At 35.0% G+C, this 19,343-nt stretch overlaps 4 protein-coding genes across 5 annotated transcripts; 2 read left to right on the forward strand and 2 right to left on the reverse strand.

Annotated features, from left to right (window-relative positions):
* The first annotated feature begins 218 nt into the window (after positions 1-218).
* Positions 219-2,158, forward strand: LOC111291356 (small ribosomal subunit protein mL104 (rPPR9)-like). The gene has a single exon (XM_022883032.2). The coding sequence runs from the start codon at positions 456-458 to the stop codon at positions 1,977-1,979; it is 1,524 nt and encodes a 507-aa protein (XP_022738767.1). The 5' UTR covers positions 219-455; the 3' UTR covers positions 1,980-2,158.
* A 938-nt stretch (positions 2,159-3,096) lies between these two features.
* On the reverse strand, positions 3,097-8,441 carry LOC111291359 (Transducin/WD40 repeat-like superfamily protein). Its single transcript, XM_022883036.2, has 14 exons — positions 8,172-8,441; positions 7,995-8,078; positions 7,769-7,890; positions 7,314-7,386; positions 7,157-7,240; positions 6,987-7,073; positions 6,330-6,400; positions 6,060-6,111; positions 5,900-5,957; positions 4,986-5,086; positions 4,729-4,883; positions 4,199-4,307; positions 3,769-3,825; positions 3,097-3,686 (listed from the first exon to the last, which is right to left on the reverse strand). The coding sequence occupies exons 1-14, from the start codon at positions 8,271-8,273 to the stop codon at positions 3,531-3,533; spliced, it is 1,311 nt and encodes a 436-aa protein (XP_022738771.2). The 5' UTR covers positions 8,274-8,441; the 3' UTR covers positions 3,097-3,530.
* A 3,173-nt stretch (positions 8,442-11,614) lies between these two features.
* On the forward strand, positions 11,615-15,667 carry LOC111291357 (protein COBRA-like). Its single transcript, XM_022883034.2, has 6 exons — positions 11,615-11,949; positions 12,882-12,961; positions 13,408-13,864; positions 14,283-14,439; positions 14,537-14,814; positions 14,949-15,667. Exons 1-6 carry the CDS (start codon positions 11,742-11,744, stop codon positions 15,239-15,241), a joined length of 1,473 nt encoding a protein of 490 aa, XP_022738769.1. The 5' UTR covers positions 11,615-11,741; the 3' UTR covers positions 15,242-15,667.
* Positions 15,668-15,791: 124 nt separating this feature from the next.
* Positions 15,792-18,794, reverse strand: LOC111291358 (COBRA-like protein 4). Of its 2 annotated transcripts, none has more exons than XM_089768447.1 (6): positions 18,411-18,794; positions 18,215-18,294; positions 17,115-17,571; positions 16,876-17,023; positions 16,497-16,774; positions 15,792-16,363 (listed from the first exon to the last, which is right to left on the reverse strand). In XM_089768447.1, the coding sequence occupies exons 1-6, from the start codon at positions 18,538-18,540 to the stop codon at positions 16,140-16,142; spliced, it is 1,317 nt and encodes a 438-aa protein (XP_089624573.1). In that variant the 5' UTR covers positions 18,541-18,794; the 3' UTR covers positions 15,792-16,139. The 2 variants fall into 2 exon arrangements, with proteins under 2 accessions (XP_089624573.1, XP_022738770.2); XM_022883035.2 differs by having other exon boundaries at positions 15,792-16,420; positions 18,411-18,789.
* Between the last annotated feature and the right edge of the window lie 549 nt (positions 18,795-19,343).

Below are 19,343 nucleotides of genomic sequence, written 5' to 3' on the forward strand. Positions count from 1 at the left end.
GGCTACGACTCTAACTAGATGGATTGGCCAATTAAGTCAACCTCGTGTCAGGATGCCAACTTCTTGAGCGCCTCGCTTGCTAGTATGGCAAAACCAACAAAGGAGTAGGAGAATGAAGATGATTAGCGAAGGCTAACAGGCCAACGCCCCATCTTAGGTACATAATGCACCCTAGGAAGTACCCAAAGGCTCAAAATGAGTCCTATTGACATACCAAAAGACAAAAAGTCTCCCTCAACAAAGAAATTGATATCCAACTAAGCAGATTCTGGGCTCCTGGATGCCACTCCAGGCCTCATCTAGGTCCATTTTAGCTCCCTAGATTGGGCTAATTGGTATCTACTTCACAATCTAGGTTTCCACCATTCCCCAAAATTAGAGCTCTTTTGCTTTCTCCTGCCATTGAGCTCCTTTTCCTCTCTTCTGTAGAACCCAGTTTCTCAGTTTTTAGAAAAATGCCGCCTTTAACCTATCTTCAACTCCGCCGGCTCCTTTGCCACTGCCTCTCTTCTCCCGCTTCCGTTCAACACCGCACTTTTCTCTCTCTGAAACCTCATTTTACCCCTACCCATTTCCTCAAATTGCCATTTCTACCTGCTAAACCCTTCTCAACCCAAAACCCTAATCCCCAAACCCTAGATCCGATTGCTCAATCTCTCTCCACTGAACTCGTCCAGGACCCTAATATAGAACCTCTCGCCATCACCCAAAGACTCCAGCTTCACTTCTCTCACATCAAACCAACCCCTCTGTTAATCTCCCAAACCCTCAATATCTCCCCTGAAGCTGGTCGTACTGTTTTAGGGTTTAACGATTGGATTCTCTCAGACCCAGATTTCAACCACACCGACGAAACGCTGTCGTGGTTCATTGATTATTTCGGTCGAAGAAAGGATTTCAAAGCTGCCCATGATCTCCTTGTCAATCACAAGTCTGTTGCGGGGCCTAAAACTCTTCACTCCTCCATTGATAGGCTGGTTCGTGCTGGCAGGCCCACCCAAGTTCTGGGTTTTTTCGAGAGAATGGAGAAGGATTATGGGTTCAAAAGAGATAAAGAATCACTAAGGTTGATAGTAGAGAAGTTATGTGAAAATGGGTATGCGAGTTATGCGGAGAAACTGGTGAAAGACTCGGCCAATGAGATATTCCCGGACGAGGTGATATGTGATTTATTAATCAAAGGTTGGTGTGTTGATGGGAAGCTGGAAGAAGCAAAAAGATTGGCTGGGGAAATGTATAGGGGAGGTTTTGAGATTGGTACAATGGCGTATAACGCAATGCTTGATTGTGTTTGTAAGCTTTGTAGGGAAAAGGATCCATTTCGACTTCATTCGGAAGCTGAGAAAGTTTTGCTTGATATGGATTTTTATGGGGTTCCCAGAAACGTGGAGACTTTTAATGTGTTGATGAATAATCTTTGTAAGATTAGGAGAACAGAGGATGCAATGAAGTTGTTTTATAGGATGGGGGAATGGGGGTGTTATCCGGATGCAGAGAGTTATTTGATTTTGATTAGGAGCTTGTATCAGGCTGCCCGAGTTGGGGAAGGCGATGAGATGATTGATAGGATGAAGTCCGCTGGTTTTGGTGATAAGCTTGGTAAGAAGGAATATTATGGCTTTTTGAAGATATTATGTGGGATTGAGAGGGTTGAGCATGCCGTGAGTGTTTTTAAGAAGATGAAGGGTGATGGGTGTTTACCTGGGATTAAGACGTATGATTTGTTAATGGGGAAATGGTGTGCTCATAATCGTCTCGATAGAGCAAATGCTCTCTATAATGAAGCGGTGAAAAATGGGGTGCCAGTGGAACCTAAGCCGTATAGGGTGGATCCAAGATATATGAAGAAAACCAAAGCTGTGAAGAAGGAGAAGAAGAGGGAGACTTTACCTGAGAAAATGGCTAGGAAGAGGAGACGTCTTAAGCAAATTCGATTAAGTTTTGTAAAGAAGACTAAAGGGAGGACGCGCGTTGCCTAAACTTGGTTTCTGCCTTACTGAAATTTCAAGTGGAATGACAATGTCAATTGGAGTTGAAGGTTCTTTTTTGAGCTTTGATCGTTTATTTTTGATGATTTCTGTTATAACATTTTGTTCTTGCTTTTACTCTACTGTTGGCAACATTAGAAATAAAAATTATGTTATAGTAATTCTTTTTATTCAGCCTTTGCTTCTTACAACATGAGGATTGATAGTTTACGTCTTTGAGTTGTAATAAAAAGCACTTATAATTTGCGAGAAGTATTTTTCCCTTTCAACGAAAATAACTGGACCATAGAGTATGCCATCCCCAGGGTCTTTTTCCCTGACCTTCTTTGGGCTTCAATTTACCATAGGTTGATATGATAATGTAGATGGCAAAGCCTTCGGGTCATTATAGGACTTTCAGCTTCCATTTGTTGCCTGACAGATTGGCCAAATATAATAGACGTCTACCGTGGTAGAATGACATTGACTTGGGTGTGGCTTATACTGAATTGATGCCCCTCTTTAGTTCGTGGAGGGTTCTGTTTCCCTCAGGCCTGAAAGCTTGTCTTAAAGCAAGATCAGTTGAATTCAATAAGTTCTCTGATTTCAGGAGTACCCTAGTTTTCTTCTAGAAATCATCTATCTAGTATCTGCTACAATGTTATTTCACATCTTCACTCGAGATGATATTTCAGTGCTATAATTTGATGGAACCATTTGAATTCAAGAAACATGTCTATTACATACAGAACTGAAGCTGCAAAGGTAGCCATGTCCAATGTTTCAGGGTTCCACCCTTAAACCCTACTCCACTGGAGTTGTGTGGCTTGAACATTTTGACGCAGAAAAATTATCGGTGCCACTTTTTCTAAACTCAAATAAATGATTCCCTTGGTCCGGTTGAAAGTTCAATTCGACAAGATACCCCGAGGCGTTTTTGCATGAAAAACTCATCAAAATGAAACATGTAACCCCACCATACTTTAGGTGGCTTTGAGGCTTGATTTCATACAACCTTATCTGCAGGACAAGACTCTTCATAAATTTTCATCTTCTTACTTGATTATCTTATGTAAAAGAAACGAAAAAATAAAGACAGCACCTAATAAATCAAGGTGAAACCGAAATATTAAGCAAATGGATACTGGCATTATCAAACTGTAAAATAGGCTTACAACCGGGGCCAACTTCCCTTGGCGCTAGAACACCTTTTTTTTTCTTGCTTCGGCCAAACTAGAACACCTGAACTTACAATTTACTTATTTCCTTTTCCAGTGGATGTGTTCCTAAAACGATCAATAACTAAAACACTAATAAAAATTAGCAACTAAAATCAAATGAAATTAAATAGGGAGTGCAATGCTTGTTTCTCCTTTATTTGGTGAAAAAAAGAGAAGGGAGAAAGGTGCCTCAGGGGTCATGATGTGTACAGTGAATCCAAACGTTTGCCTCAGGATCTAAACTCTGAATATGCAAAAGAATTTTGAGACGACCCAGACACACCCATGATGCATTTATTTTTGCCAATCAGCTCACTTAAGTTCTCCAGATGATTCCATGAGCTCAGAGAATTTCCTTCCAGAACCGAACAGATCTGTCAGTCCCACAAGATATGAAGGCAGCCTCTGTTGGTGAGTGCTCAATCCAACGAGGTGCACCAATGTGGTTGGAAGGCCACTTTGCCACTTTTTCTGCTGTTAAAGCATCCCAAATAACAATCTGCATCCATCAGAGAATTATTAGCAGAAGCCAAACATTGGAGATTATATTGTTGCCACTGTAATCAGGATGTTGAACAAACCTCATTGCTAGGTTCATCTATGGATAGCACAAACTCTTCAGTATCATTAAAAACAGCCTGCAGAAAACAGATTGAAGCATGTAGTAGTTATGACCTACAGAAATCTTTAAGCTCGTAAAATTGTGAAAATGTAGACTACTGATTCATCTGGCAGAAAAAAGATTGGATGTAAAACAAACTGCCAAGATATCCTTCCAGTATATGGCAAGCATTTTTTCAGCTAGGAAATTTACAAATCCTGGGATAATTCTCTTCTTTTACCTAATAGCTAATTTGGAGGATAACCAGTTTGACCTTGAGAGCTTGGAAAAGAGATGTGACTACTAATTAGGTCACACCTTCAGCTACAATGCAGTAACTATGGAAATATTTAATTGACCTAATGACAAACAAGGATGGTTAACCCAAAAAGAAAAACAGCCCTGCATACCTGGCACCTTAATTGTGTGTGAGTAGCTCCAAGATATTGTTTGACTAATCTTCCAGTGCCTATCTCCCAAAGCTTCACGGTAGAATCCTTACCACAAGATAGAACAAACCTAGAAAGTCGATACCATGGTCAAGTTTCTTAAAACATGCCGAGGTACTAATGCTTATGACCATTTGAAATTTATGAAGCACATCTTGAGCAGCAGCATCCTAGATATTCCACACGATTAGTTCTCTAAAAAGGAAGTTTTTGCCTTACATGCACTTTCTGTCATCAATTGATTTGCATCCCATAAGCTGTACTCTGCTTCACTATCCGTTAAATCTAAAAGTAGACCACAGCCTTTGTCCAAAGAAACAATTTCTCATTTTAGGATATAAACATGTTTCCTATTTTTAACAAAATAACATATAAATCTTCATATTCTACAATTTATAGCTCATTTCATTTATAAATTAAAACTTATCCTACTTAGTAACATGATTTATAGTAGGATGTTATCTAACCACCAAACATTTTATCATCCCTACCTTTGATCCTTCGTAAAACACGCACTTGTGGCCTCTGCTGTTCCATGGGCACCAACTATGGAGCGCACACAACTGGCACTTACACCATCCCATAACCGAATAGCACCATCTTTAGATGCAGTAACATACATGCCACCTGTAGAAGAATACCTCACCTGCACATAGAAACAGATTGAATTACGGACTTACTAGTCTCAATTTATCTTTAACAAATGGATGAGAGGCCAGTCTAATTTTGACAATATGACATTGCATACCTGATTTATGGCTCCATTAACACCAATCTCCGGGGGATTTGCAGATAAATAACATTGGAACGTATTAACATCATACAAGTGTGCTATTGGATGATCAGTTCCTGTCAGTTTTCATCCCGACCTTGTAAGTAGCCAAATCATAGTAATAGACCAAACTCAAAAGAAAGGACTCCTCAAATAAGTTAACCTTATGTTGCTCAATATCTAGCTCATATGCTTACCAAGTTACCAGAAATCCAAAAATTGAACCAGTATTTATTGAAACACATAGTTCATAAAAGTTCAACTTACAACAACAAACTAAGCCTTTTCCCTCTATATAGGGTTGGCTTTATGAATCATACTGTGCCACTACGCTCTACATTCATAATGTTTTAATAATTTTTTTGGAAACATAAGGGTCTAACAAATTGAAAATACAAATTGGTAAAAATACTAAATACTTTTGAATAATTCAAAGTTCTCTTCAAACATGCCAACCATATATTCTGAGATAATACAAACATGCTATATAACATCTGCAGCTGCATAATCAAAAACACAACACAACCCCCTATACTTTCAGTTTTATCAGACCCTCCCTGTTAAATTACAGGAAAATAGATAATATACTTTCTAAGAACTTCAAATCATGATGATTTCAATTTGACCACTTCTTATCCAGAAATAAAGTAATGGAGCATGAATCACTAAATTAACAATACTCTGCCCTACTAAAAGGTGGATCAGGTAACCTCAAAGGGTTTATCTGGGTTATGAAAATTCAATTGCAAAGCAGCATACAAGTAGTTTAATTAAATCAAATCATTTCTAAGTTTCCACGTGTAGTCTTCCACAAGAATATTCATCTAAGCTTCAAGGATAATAATGTTGCATAAAGAAATAAGTAAGCAAGAAAAGATCAAATAATTTACCTGCAAGAAGGAAATCACCAGATGGATGGAAAGCTACAGACCGTACATTGTGAGTATCCTGGCCCATCATAAGTGCAAAATTTATTACAATGTCATAAATACATTAAAATTATTAAATCAGAAACCATGATTGAAATTGTGTCAAAATAACAAGCAAAACCTGGATAACTCTGAAGCCTCTCTTTGCAGTAGCTTTGGAAAAATCAAAGAACCTGTAAACAAGTGTTAAGCCGAATGTCAAAATGCCAGTTAATTTGCATTCTATCTATCATTCAAAAGTCAAAAGTAAAGCTTAATTTTCATCATATCTATCATTAAGGAGTTATTGATGAACTAATAACGAGAGGAATATAAGACAAAATAGGAAATAATAAATAACCAAAAGTAAACCTCAAAGTTGATTAGATATAGAATAGAATAGAAGTCATACTTTATTGTGTGATCTTTTGCCCCAGATATCAGCACAGTACTCTGAGGATGGAAATCCAAATCATTTATTGGCTGCATTTGAGCAGAAAGAGTTAAACCATGCAAGTGAAAATCCTCAAGCATCTTTAATAAACTTTTAGAGCTAAGGGAAATAGAGAATATATATAAAATATAAAGTAATTGTTAACGTCTGATCCTAAGATAATCCTTTTAGAGTCTGATCAGAGATTTGAAGCACAAACTACAACAAAACCAAGAGGACTATCACTTCAGCCATAAGTAATTAGAAATATCTACTAAGAAGACATACAGTTACAAGTACCATTTCCTTTATAGCATTCCCTTGATCCCAAAAGAAGCATGCATGAAAATAATATCGATATATTTTAGACACTAGATCTTTTTATTTGGTGCTCAGTGGATTTAGTGACCTTTTTCACTTGAAAGCGACCAAGACAAATACATTTATCAAAATACAAGCACCCAGATGAATTAGTGAGAAGACATGCACAAAACAAGATTTATATGAACTGGAAAGATGGGATATAATGCAAAATAATTAGGGTTTGAACTAAATTAAACATAATAAAAATGAATTTTCATAATCATGGGAATGTTTGGCATCAAGCATACTGCTGGATAAACAATTCAACAATACCTGTACATGGTCATAAAATGTCCTTATGACAGGTCGCACGGGACCATCCTTTGAATCTGGCAGCATCATTTGCTTTACTTTTGATATCTGTGCCAATTTAAATAACAGCATAGGAGTTAGATATGGTCCACGTTGAAGAAAACTGAACATAAAAATACAAGAATCATTACTTCAAAGAGTTTAATTGACATGTCAGCACTTCCAGTAGCAACAAACCTCCCGTCAGGACTAAACCTTGCACACCTGGCAATGTTCTGAAGAAGATTTCAACCATAAGTTTTACAACATTAAGTTTCAAGAAAATGTCGTAGACATATGCTAACCAACCTTGTGTTCAGAAAGATGCCTTGTCTCATGCTTTGAAAAGCTCTTTGATGAGCCTTTTGTATCCTGCAAAGCGCTGGTTTCACAATAGACATTCACTATGAGTTTCTCTGAATAGTAAGGAATCTCAAACATAAAAAGCTCAAACTCCTAACTACACATTAAAATCACAATTTCAAAATAAATTTCTAAACAAGAATGTTCATCCAGCATTGCTACATTGAAAAAAAAAGCAAGATCATAGCAAACTAGTTGCGGTTCTATGAAATTACAGTTCCCTGATGGCACGAAGACTCTTTTGTTCAATGATATTATTGGCGCTTGTTTTCCTAGATTAGTTATTTAGAAGATTAATCTACTCCTTTGTACCCCCCCCCCCCCCCCCAAAAAAAAAAAAGGCAAAATCATAGCAAACTAATTGAAATGAAAAAGCAAGGGACTTTGGCAAAGGGTAGTGCCTGAAATCAACAGAAGAAACCCGAGGATCCGGAATCGAGCCATAAGCCAAAGCTGTCCCCAAATCAAACAAAGTAGAAGAAGAAACCCCTCGTAACGTCTCATCTTTCTCCACTGCAAGACCCTGTTATCACCTTAGAACTAAACAAAACTTGCTTTGTTTTGTTTTGTTTTTAATTTTTTTTCTTTTTTCCTTCAAACCACCCAAAAAATAAAAAAAGAATCCACCTTGGCAACAAGCTCAAGAAGCTTATTAGGAGGGGCTTCAACGTCTAAAGGCGTCATTGTTGCTGAAGCCACTGCTGTTGCAGCCTAAAAAATAAAGAAAAATAAAGTTTAATAAAACTGAGAATTAAGAAAAACCAACAAAGGACAGAAAAATTGAAGAAGTTAGATTATACTAACTTGGGTGAGATTGTGGTGGCGAAGATGAGCAACGATAAGGCAATTGAGTTGCCTGTAAAGGTTCCCTTCTTGGAGTGTTTGTTCCAAGCTGTTGCCTTCCATTACTAAACCTTCCCTTAAACCCTAATTCTCTCTGCTCTATTAATGTTTTGTCAGGCGCAAAGGGAATTTTTTTGCTCAGTTTTATTCAACTTTTATTCAGAGTACTCGCTTTTTTTCTTAACAGATCGGTCGGAGTTGGAGTCGATTGTAAACTCACCATTGAACGCTGCCTTTGCCCTATCTGGGGTTATTAGTTTCACAAGCATTTAGTTGGACAGCCCAACAGCATTTCACAGTAATGGACCACGTTTGGCCCATTTACTAGACCAGGCTGGGTTTAGACTTTCATTTCGGCTCTTAGTACCCAGCCCGGTTTCCCTCATGGTCCCCTTTCTTTCTTTTTTTTTATATAGATTTTAGATTAAACAATAATAATAACAATACAAGTTAATTTTGTAATCTTTTAACTAATAAAGTTCCCTTCAAAGCTAGATGGTTTTTTTATGTTTTCTTTTGATTTCCAAAAAATAATAATCTATAAATCCTATATAGATGGATGAGTCAAACAATTTGAGATTTCATTTGGATAATAATAATTGAATTGGTTGTTTTTGCATAGAATCACATGCTAACATGTGCATTTATGCATGTGATGATGATAGGAGGATTTTTTTTTTTTAATTTTATCTTGTTTGGTGGGTGCAAGATATAATCAATTTTTAAATAATCATATGCCATGTTAATAAAATATTAAATTTAATTTTGATAATTTTAAATATAAAAAATATTAATCAAACGAAATCTAAATTATTACCATATTCTTTTATAAAATTATTACATTCAAATTATACGATCAATTGTCAATTTGATCAAAACTTTATAAATATAAAAACATCGAATCCCATCAAAACTTTATAATTAATTCTATTTGGATTAGGATAATCTTAAAATAGATAATTTTTTTAAAAAATTTTATATTGATCGAGTTAACCATTAACCATATAATTATAATTTCAAAAAATCATATTCCAATTTTCAGATTTGCAACTAAAAGGAAGTATAACTTTTGAAGGTTAGTAGCATAAAATACCATAGTTTAGCTAACTCTAAATTTCAATCAAAACTACTGTCGGCAAAATCTTTATTCAAAAATAGACACATGCTCATGACATAATTGCCACCTAATTACAAAAATTAAAAGGAATGGTCCACGCTTTGGTGTGATTGTAGGAGAGGGAGAGGACAAATAATTTGGCAACCAAAAAAAAAAAAAAAAGAAATAGTAAAGGTTTGGTGGTTGGTTGGGCCATGAACTTTTGGACAAACACCAAAAAAGAGACAGGGAGAAAACGTCTCCTTCTGCTGCAAGTCATTTGGATTCTTCCCACCGACAGTGGTAGCAAAGGGCAAGAGGGTCTTATGCTTCTTATGACCCACTTGCTTCTTTTTTTGTTCCTTTTATATATTAATCTCAATACAATAATATAATATAAAATAACAAAATTAATAAAATTAAAAAATATATTTTATATATTTATATTGATATAAATTATAATACATAATTTTTAAATAAAATAAAATAAAATATACGAATTATCTATATTTTATATTATATATTTATACGAATTATTATATCTTATTTAAAAGTTGTGATTTTTAAGTATATCTTTTTCCTAATTATTTGGGTTCCATTACAAGGATACCCTTAACCTTTCGACACAATTACATCGTGAGGCTAAATTGCAACTTGTAAGCATGAAAAAATAAATAACTTTCTAGTAGTAGTTTTAGTTTATGAAACCTATCTATTTGTTTATTTTTGTTGGATAGATAAGTTTTATAGTTTTTCCTAACAATGACAAAATATGTTAATGTTAGGTAAGACCCTAATCAATAATCTTTAAGTAAAAACCTAATTGAATAATAAATTATTCACGTAAAATATAATAATCCAATTTATTATGACATTTAATTTGTTTAGATTCTTGAAAAAAATAAAAATATCTTAATTCTAGAAAATTATAATCAAGTCAAAACTTAACACTTAAATAAATCAATCAATTTTAATATGACGAATAAATCAATCTCAAACACAATTTATAAACATTTTTATTCGATTTTTAATAAATTCAAATAAATATTTACATTTGCAAATACTCTCCTTTAATTTCTTTGGGTGTTTACATAATCAATCCCATAAAACCATTGGTCCCTTATATTTTTCTCTTATATTTTACGTTATAAAAGACTCTTCTTTATTTATAAATTCATTAACTTGTTCATCAATTAAACTTAATGGTCAAACATTATCTTTAATAAATCTAAAAATATCTTAAAATAAAATTTTTATCAAAATTTAAAAAATTTCGAGTGAATATTCCAAAAATATATAATTTCCCATTAATTTATGTATACATGATTAATATGAATAAGAAATTATTTATAATATTCAAAATCAAAATTATCTATTTATTTATTTATTTTTAATTTAAAATCTTTCGATAATCGATGATTATTTTGAGTCTTAATTAGTTTATAATCGAATCAGATTGAATTAAAAAATATTTTTTTTAATTCATAAAATTTAAAATCAAAATTTTATTTTAAAAAAATTATATTTTTTATCACTCGAATAATCAATAGTTGATAACCCAAATTTATTTATCAATAAAATGAATAAAAACATTTAGAATAATAATATTTTTTGTATACAATTAGCATGAGTGATATAAAAGCGTCAACTATTGTCGAGTTGCGAATCAAGTACAGTTGTTGCCTATACAAATGATATATCCAAAAGACTCTACAATAGTGTGCTTCACCAACTACTAAAGCTCTAATTACTAATATAACCATTCACAATACAGTTAAGTGAACAATAGAGCAATTTTGTAAATCCTTTTATGAAAGATTATATTGAATAAATAAATGAAAGTGCAAGATTTTTCTTGAGTTTATTTTTTTTTTATAAAAAAGTTATAGTTTGATAATAAAAAAAATATCTTAAATGATAAAATTTAAATTCAATACATATTAAATATTACTTATTAAAAATGAATGCATAACCTAATTGAATTAATCCTTCAACTTTGTTTGTTTTTAACTTACAAGGGATATTAAATATAATGATTCCTTTTGGATTATTATTTAATGAATTTCTATTTGGTGGGCAATGTAAACTGAATACACAAGGGAGATTCTAAATTGTGTCTATTAATATTTGATAAGGTGATATTTATAAAAACGAATTATAATTCATATATTATTTTTTAAAATTCAATAAAAAGAATGCATTAAATAAAAAATATTCATAAAATATTGCTAATTAACTTTTTTTTAAAATTTTTTAAATTTTTCTCATGGAAAATAATTTAAGTAAAGAAGGGCATCATGGTGATTTCAGTCTCTGCATGTTAACTAATGACAGCTGCAGCCTATGGCATTGATGGTTGGATCTCTCTTGGTCTCAGACACACAACTAAAATTTTTTTATAAGTTCACTCGAACTCAAAAAAGAGCTCTCTTTACATGTTAGAAGGATCTCTCTCTTTCTCTTTCTCCTTTTCTTGTGCAAATCTGAAGCTTAATCACAGCATAAAACATCGGATAAACTATCAAGGTCTGAAGCAAGACATGGAGACTGTTTTGTCATCACCAATTGGATCCACTTCCAAGCTCAGTAGCTTCATCATTTTGCTTCTCTTCTTGTTTTCCTGCTCCACTTTCACTTCCACAGGTATGTTTCCGATCAAATTCATAGCTTTTCTTTAATGGAGTGTTTTTTTTTTTTTTTACTAAAAAAAATTGAATCTGGGTTTTGGTTAAATCCTTCAATATAGTTTGGAGCTTGACTGTTTTCATTAGGAGGTTGATTGCTTATTATAATGGTACTCTTTTTTTTTCTTTTTTTAATTTTGGCTTTGGCATCTAAGTTTGTTGATATAAAGGCAGAATGGGTTGCTGAAAATAGTTTCAAAACTTGATCTTATAGTCTTTTTTTTTTAATTTTTTGTTGATGGGATTGGGAAGTTGGATTGAGTTATCTGATTTTGGATGCTGAAATGAATTTGAAGAGAATGGGAAAGGTCCAATTGTATTTTAACCAATTAGAAAGAGAAAAATCTACCATGAATGGAGATCTGTGCGTTCAAAAGTGTAACATCAAATTGTACAGTGTTCACCGACACAGAGATGACCACCATTGACCCCTAAGATTTTGAAATGTAGTGTCATTATGCAAGAGATACTTATTGAAGTTTAGAATTGAAGTCACCATCATAACAATCATACCTCTAATACACAAAAAGAAAAAAGGAAAAAAAATGGAGGCTTACTATTTCTTGTATGGTGTAGCATATTGAATGATGGAATTGTGAAAAGGCTTTAAATCTAAGCCATTGGGCTTTCTAGGCATTTTGCAATAAACTTTTTATTTGGATCTTCAATCTGTCCAGAACTTGCAGGAAGTAGTGCTACACAGGCCAAAGGTCTATACCGGGGCCAAGGCCGAAAGGTCAAACTGCTATTGATGTGCAAACTTCATTTTTTGCATGTTAATGTTGGATTTGTGATCCAGACCTTAATTAACTATGGTTTTTGTTTGAAACTTAATGCCTTAAACATCTTGTAATTTAAAGTTTCGGGATCTTTTGTTGGCTGTTTTTGCAGAAGCTTATGATGCGCTTGATCCAACTGGCAATATCACCATCAAATGGGACCTAATAAGCTGGACCCCAGATGGCTATGTTGTAAGTATTACTGAAGGGTCAGCGTTCCGTTCATTTTTACATGATAAAAGGCTAATAACTTACCTTCAAAAATCAATACGTTTTTGAAACCACCATCAACACTCTAACAGAAGTTTAAAGATTGAAGCATTCTTTCAATTGTTTTCTCTGTTTGATCTAATTTAAAGTTTTCAAACGACATTAGTGATAGATTTAATATTGTGTATATAACTGCCATGTTAAGAACAGAATAATCAATGCGGCATTGCTTACTGTGTTTTCCATTTTCTCTTAGAAGCTCACTAAAAGTGTATATTCTACTTCAACACTTTCAGAAATATAACAATTAGGGTAAAAATTTACCAATCCAGCATTGCAGTTCCATGAATTTTTATTTTAAAGTTGAAGAAGTTATATTTTCCTTCTTTTTTGGATTTTATAATATTTATCCTTTATGATTTTGGCAGGCTGTTGTTACAATGTACAATTTCCAACAGTATCGCCATATTCAGGCACCTGGTTGGACATTAGGGTGGACATGGGCCAAAAAGGAAGTAATTTGGAGCATGATGGGAGGCCAAACAACAGAGCAAGGGGATTGTTCAAAGTACAAGGGAAACACCCCTCATTGCTGTAAAAAGGATCCAACAGTTGTGGATTTATTGCCTGGAACTCCTTATAACCAGCAGATAGCGAATTGCTGCAAAGGTGGGGTGATAAATTCGTGGGTTCAAGACTCTGCCAATGCAGCAAGCTCATTTCAGGTTAGTGTGGGTGCTGCAGGAACAACTAACAGAACTGTGAGACTGCCTAGGAACTTTACCCTAAAAGCACCGGGTCCTGGATATACTTGTGGGCCTGCCAAGATTGTGAAACCAACTCAATTCATGACATCAGATAAAAGGAGAAAAACTCAAGCTATGAGTAAGTTACTTGCTAAGCTGAAGTTCTGCTTTTCTATTCCGTACTAATCAAGTCAGATATGCCCGTTTTTTGGCTTATTTTATAGATCCGTCATCGTGCAACACATTACCGATTCTCATTTCAAACAATCTATATGGTTACATACAAACTTCATTTATACTTTTGCAGTAAAACAATTTTAAAACTTAGTATGATGTATGCTCTATATATGAATTTATGTAAAAAATTATCAGACTTACATAGTTACAGGTGAAGAAACTTAAATAGTAACAAATAGAACGATTTGTTCTCCATGGCCAACTAAAGCTTGAACTAAAACGACAATAAAGTGAACTACTAAGTGTACTTTTTTATTAGTAATAATTCAGCATGGAGGAAGGATTTTCTAACTGCAGTCCTTAACTGCAACTCATTGCAGTGACATGGAATGTTACATGCACATATTCACAATTCCTGGCTCAGAAGACACCTACTTGTTGCGTCTCTCTCTCTTCCTTCTATAATGACACCATTGTAAGCTGCCCAACATGTGCTTGTGGCTGTCAAAATATCACCGAACCTGGGAGTTGTGTAAGGTAAGCTATCTCATTTTCCTATCCCTTTTTTACCTCTAATTATCTTTTACGTTTTGCTGTTTTTAAAATTTTTTTTATCTGTGGTGGCACCTTGCAGTAAAAGGTCTCCACTTTTAGCTTCAGCTGTTTCTGGTCCAGGCAAGTCTAGTAATACACCTCTGCTTCAGTGTACGAGCCATATGTGTCCAGTCCGAGTTCACTGGCATGTTAAGCTCAACTACAAGGAGTACTGGCGTGTGAAGATCACAATCACCAATTTCAATTACAGAATGAATTACACACAGTGGAATCTAGTTGTGCAACACCCCAACTTTGACAATCTTACCCAACTTTTCAGCTTTAATTACAAATCATTAACTCCTTATGCTGGCTTGAGTAAGTCTAAGTACCGTGATTTATTTCTTTGTAGTAGGCAGCATCATTTCATTTTCTGGAATCCGTTGATAAGCTCTGTTGTATTTCTAATATATACTTTGCAACCATGAACTAAATAAACTTTTCTTATGCAGATGATACTGCCATGTTATGGGGAGTTAAGTTTTATAATGATTTGCTGTCAGAAGCCGGCCCTCTTGGGAATGTGCAGTCAGAACTATTATTCCGAAAAGACGCATCAACTTTTACTTTTGAAAAGGGATGGGCTTTCCCACGGAGGATATATTTTAACGGTGATAACTGTGTCATGCCACCTCCAGATGCCTATCCGTGGTTGCCAAATACTGGTTTTAGGCCAGTTATCTCTCAACTTCAGTCAGTTGTGACAATCTTGGCATCAATTGTTTTCTTGTGGGCTTTTGTGTGATGAATAATGTCAGCAGAAACTGCTAAAGCTATTTGTTTGACATCCTGCAAATCCCATTTAATATTATGAAACTGAAGCTTATAATGATCCACTTGATGGGGTTGGAATAGTGTTGGTATGGCAACATAGCATGCTACAAGCGGGTTCAGGTGCACAACCTCCTGTTCCTATAGCATTTTGGTGTATTATTTATGTATTCAGGTTTGTAATTTACACCATTTCTTTTTGGAGTTAGCTGCTTTGTTGTATGTTTATTGGCATCATACACATGATCCATTTGTTTGTAGTATATGCAGAAACAAGTTCATAGCATTGTATTCAGGAACATCACCAAGAAATTCGTCGATATATTGTTTGTTGTGTTCCTATTGTACTCAACTATAAAAAAGTATTTTTAGCCGTAAGGAGTTTCTAGACTTTGCCTAATACATGCCTCTCCGGGCAGATTCAAGTAGATTTATCTACGTACGGTGTAGTAAATGCATGAAATTTAAATTTTCACAGCTTTTCAGTGGATTCGAATTCAAGTAATAAAGAGCCCATTCTCTTTGCCACCTGAACCAATAGTCCAATGGTCTAAATAAGAGTATCGTACATACCGAATACCATGTAAAATGCAGAAGAGAAAAAGGCTAATTGATTAATATCAATTGACATTTAAGCTACACGAGAGACAGAGTAAGTGAGACAATTAAATTTACACCATGATGCATCTCAAAAAGGGGAATTTCTAGATCATGTGCATTTAGTTTATTTTTTTCACAACTATCAAAAATCATCCCATCCTGATCAAATCCGCAAGTTTCAAGAAATGAGTTATGATGTATACCTGTATCGAATGAAGGTCCGACGCAAACAAACCACTCTTCTTTATCTGTTGAAATAGCTTCTGAAAATTCTAAATTGTCAACATACACAAGAGGACTGAGAACGCCATTGTCAATATGGTAATTGGATTTACATGGGCAGAGTTTGGTAGAAAAGGGTAGGTATCAGGAGGAGGCAGCAAGCATTCATCCCCATTAAAGTAGACTTTCCGAGGAAATGCCCAACCATGCTTGAAGGTAAATGTGTCCTTGTTTTTCCTAAGGAGTACCTCGGACTGTACATTTCCTTGGGGCCCTGCTTCCATTAATAGGTCATTGTAGTATTTCATGCCATAAAACATGCCGGTATCATCTGCAAAATATCACAGGATTGCTTCCAGGTTAGTTCTGCAAGAGTTCATCAAACATAAATGATTTTCAGGACTCACTTATGGCTTCATAGGGCACTAGAGGCTTGTAATCAAAACTAAAGACTTGGGTGACAGCGTTGAGACTGGGATGCTGTGCAACAAGAGTCCACTGCGTGTAGTTCATCCTGTAGTTAAAATTAGTGATGGCAATCTTTACACGCCAGTAGTCCTTGTAGTTGAGCTTCACATGCCAATGCACTCTTATAGGGCACATGTGATGTGTGCATTGTAGCATTGGTGCATTGTCTTTCCTTGGAGTGTTTATTCCTCCCTTGTGTGCCTTCTTTGAATCACTCCTGTACAATCCAATCATCACGAGCATTGACCACCGAGAATGAAGTTATCGTGTGCATTAATGAAATGTTAACCAGGTGTAGAAAATGAATGAGAGGCTTACATAACACAGTTTTTTTTATTCTGGCAACCGCAAGCGCAGGTTGGGCAAGGTGTGATAGTCTCATTATAGAAAGATGAGAAGGAAACACAACAGCTCGGGTTCCTTGAGGCAAGAAATTGAGAATAAGTGCATGTCACATTCCATGTCACTGCATATGATGGAAAACATTAGCTATCATATAGTGATTTATTCAGTTTCCAAAAATTCACCAGAATAATTTGAAGTGAAATAATGCTTACTCAATGCCTGAGTTTTTCGCCTACGATCAGCTGTTAAGTAGACTGTGGAAGCCACAACCTTTGCAGGGCCACAAGTGTACCCTGGCCCCGGACCAAGCAAAGTAAAATTTGTGGGTAGTTTTACTGTCTTATTTGAAGTTCCTGCAAGTCCAACACTCACCTGAAAGGCCGAGACTGAACCTATAGGATCTTGTCCCCAAGCTGATAGTACGCCGCCTTTGTAACAATTGGAGAACTGCTGGTTGTAAGGAACTCCAGGTAGCAAATCAACCACTATAGGATTTCTCTTACAACAGTGAGGTACATTTCCTTTGAACTTGGAACAGTCTCCTTGCTCTGTGGTTTGAGCTCCTACCATGGACCATATCACTTCTTTTTTAGCCCATTGCCACCCTAGTGTCCTGCCAGGGCTCCTGATGCTACGATACACTTGGAAGTTGTTCATTGTAACCGCTGCCTGGTATAGCATTTATCAAAAGAAACATATTGTCAATGCACAACATGATTTGGGGTTCTCCTTTATTTATTTTTTAATCATAAGAGAATGTATTTGGATTCTCTCTCTATATTGATTTTTCTTATTTAAAATGATAATAAACGAAGTAAAAGAGTCATTTATTTGCATAACAGGGAATATAGTGGCTGTAAGATTTCAGTTTTGCTTTTATCCCTGGTAATTCTTCCATGGCGTATAGGTTAACCTTAACCTTGCAAATTTTGCCAAACTGATACGGCTGATTTGGTATTTTACACTCTGTAGTTGATTCCTATAATGAAGTTATATGGATAGGAAAATCTGAGTCCAGTTGGTTCATGCAGCCACCCTAAAGAATGACATTCAGCAAATTAAAGTTCAAAACTCAGCACTTGCAATTCATTCCCTCTTCCCCAGGCTGTGGCTATAAATTATACGGATAAGGAAAGTTCATGCTTAAGATAACTTTCTTAAGCATTAATACCTTTTAAAGTCTTGATTCAATTGAAACTACTGAACATAGGAACTTCAGTTCTAGGAATGAATATGACAGTATGACTGGCAATCTTTCCTTTAGAATCCAATACTAAATTGGGAAAATCGCAAGCTGACATGTTAAACTCACCACATAGCCATCTGCTGTCCAAGAGACAATATCCCATTTTATTGTTATGTTTCCAGTTGGATCCAGTGGATCATATGCAGCTAAAAGCACAGAAACAGGAGTGTGAAATCAGTGGCAATAAATAGATCAAACATGAAGTTACTTACAGGAAAAACATTCTGAAATTTGAATTTGATGTGTTGAGAAAGAGCTTTACCAGCATGAGGAAGCATTACAAGAAATAGAACAACTAGACCACACATGGACTTAATTTCTAGAAACGAGAAACATTTTCGACATTGATAATGACTTATGTAAGATGTTTTGGTAGATTGAGCAAATCCCATTTTCTGGAATTTCACTTAAGTGCCAAGCTCCTGGCAAGAACTCACAGGAGACTGGAAGTTGTTTGCATTAGTGCATTGTGTTAAAAAGGAAATGGAAAGTCTATATTGGCAAAGAATACTGCTTTGAAAATGTCTTACCAACTGGTTGTTAATATTTCATGGGATATTTTCTTCTCTTTTGATACATTAATTTAAAAAAAAAGTTTTCTGCATCTTGAAGCAAAACTCTAGCAAGGAATGATGGAAAAGCTGGCTGGAGATTTTGAAGGTTTGAACAGAACTGCACAACGTTTATTCAATGTTTCACAGTGCTGTGGTGGTCACTTATATGTGCTTTAGCTCATGCGAATCTGTGGAAATGTCAGTACTGGACTGCTTCAACAGCAAGTCTTTATCTATTTCTAGTTTCTACTGAACTTTTCCCTCTTTTAGCCTATTCATTTTAAGGATGTAGTGATGCTTATTCCCCTTGAATACATATCCAGTTGTCAAGTCTCGGGCTCTCAAGCAATCTACAAACCGATTCTTTTACTCTTTCTCTTGAGAGTTTTGTTTCAAAATATTTATTAATTGGATTGTTCTCTTGTTTATTTTTTATATCATCCATATATGTGTTTGAATGCAAAAGCAATAGCAACAATAAGATAAAATCGACTCCCATAATTGAAATATATTTTTATTTTTCATTTTTACACCAAAGACAATGGACTGCTTTAGGGGTCCAGTGGTTCATTGAATCCTTCCCTCCAGTCTAACTATAAGGTAACCGAAGCAATTACATCATGATGTGCTATCCAAAGGCA

The sequence above is a fragment of the Durio zibethinus genome, chromosome 11, assembly GCF_047325235.1.
Source record: "Durio zibethinus cultivar Kanyao isolate XHJ-2024 chromosome 11, ASM4732523v1, whole genome shotgun sequence".
Classification (NCBI taxonomy): domain Eukaryota; kingdom Viridiplantae; phylum Streptophyta; class Magnoliopsida; order Malvales; family Malvaceae; genus Durio; species Durio zibethinus.

Coding starts and splice junctions, on each gene's coding strand:
- LOC111291359 (XM_022883036.2), bottom strand. CDS start 8,273: ATGGAAGGCAACAGCTTGGAACAAACACTCCAAGAAGGGAACCTTTAC. Junction 7,891..7,994: donor TTCTTGAGCTTGTTGCCAAG/GTGGATTCTTTT, acceptor AGGTGATAACAG/GGTCTTGCAGTGGAGAAAGA. Junction 4,308..4,728: donor TGTTTTACGAAGGATCAAAG/GTAGGGATGATA, acceptor TCGACTTTCTAG/GTTTGTTCTATCTTGTGGTA.
- LOC111291358 (XM_022883035.2), bottom strand. CDS start 18,540: ATGGGATTTGCTCAATCTACCAAAACATCTTACATAAGTCATTATCAA. Junction 18,295..18,410: donor TGTAATGCTTCCTCATGCTG/GTAAAGCTCTTT, acceptor CTGTGCTTTTAG/CTGCATATGATCCACTGGAT. Junction 17,572..18,214: donor GGACAGCAGATGGCTATGTG/GTGAGTTTAACA, acceptor ATGCTATACCAG/GCAGCGGTTACAATGAACAA.
- LOC111291357 (XM_022883034.2), top strand. CDS start 11,742: ATGTTAGAAGGATCTCTCTCTTTCTCTTTCTCCTTTTCTTGTGCAAAT. Junction 13,865..14,282: donor GAGAAAAACTCAAGCTATGA/GTAAGTTACTTG, acceptor AACTCATTGCAG/TGACATGGAATGTTACATGC. Junction 14,440..14,536: donor GAACCTGGGAGTTGTGTAAG/GTAAGCTATCTC, acceptor GGCACCTTGCAG/TAAAAGGTCTCCACTTTTAG.
- LOC111291356 (XM_022883032.2), top strand. CDS start 456: ATGCCGCCTTTAACCTATCTTCAACTCCGCCGGCTCCTTTGCCACTGC.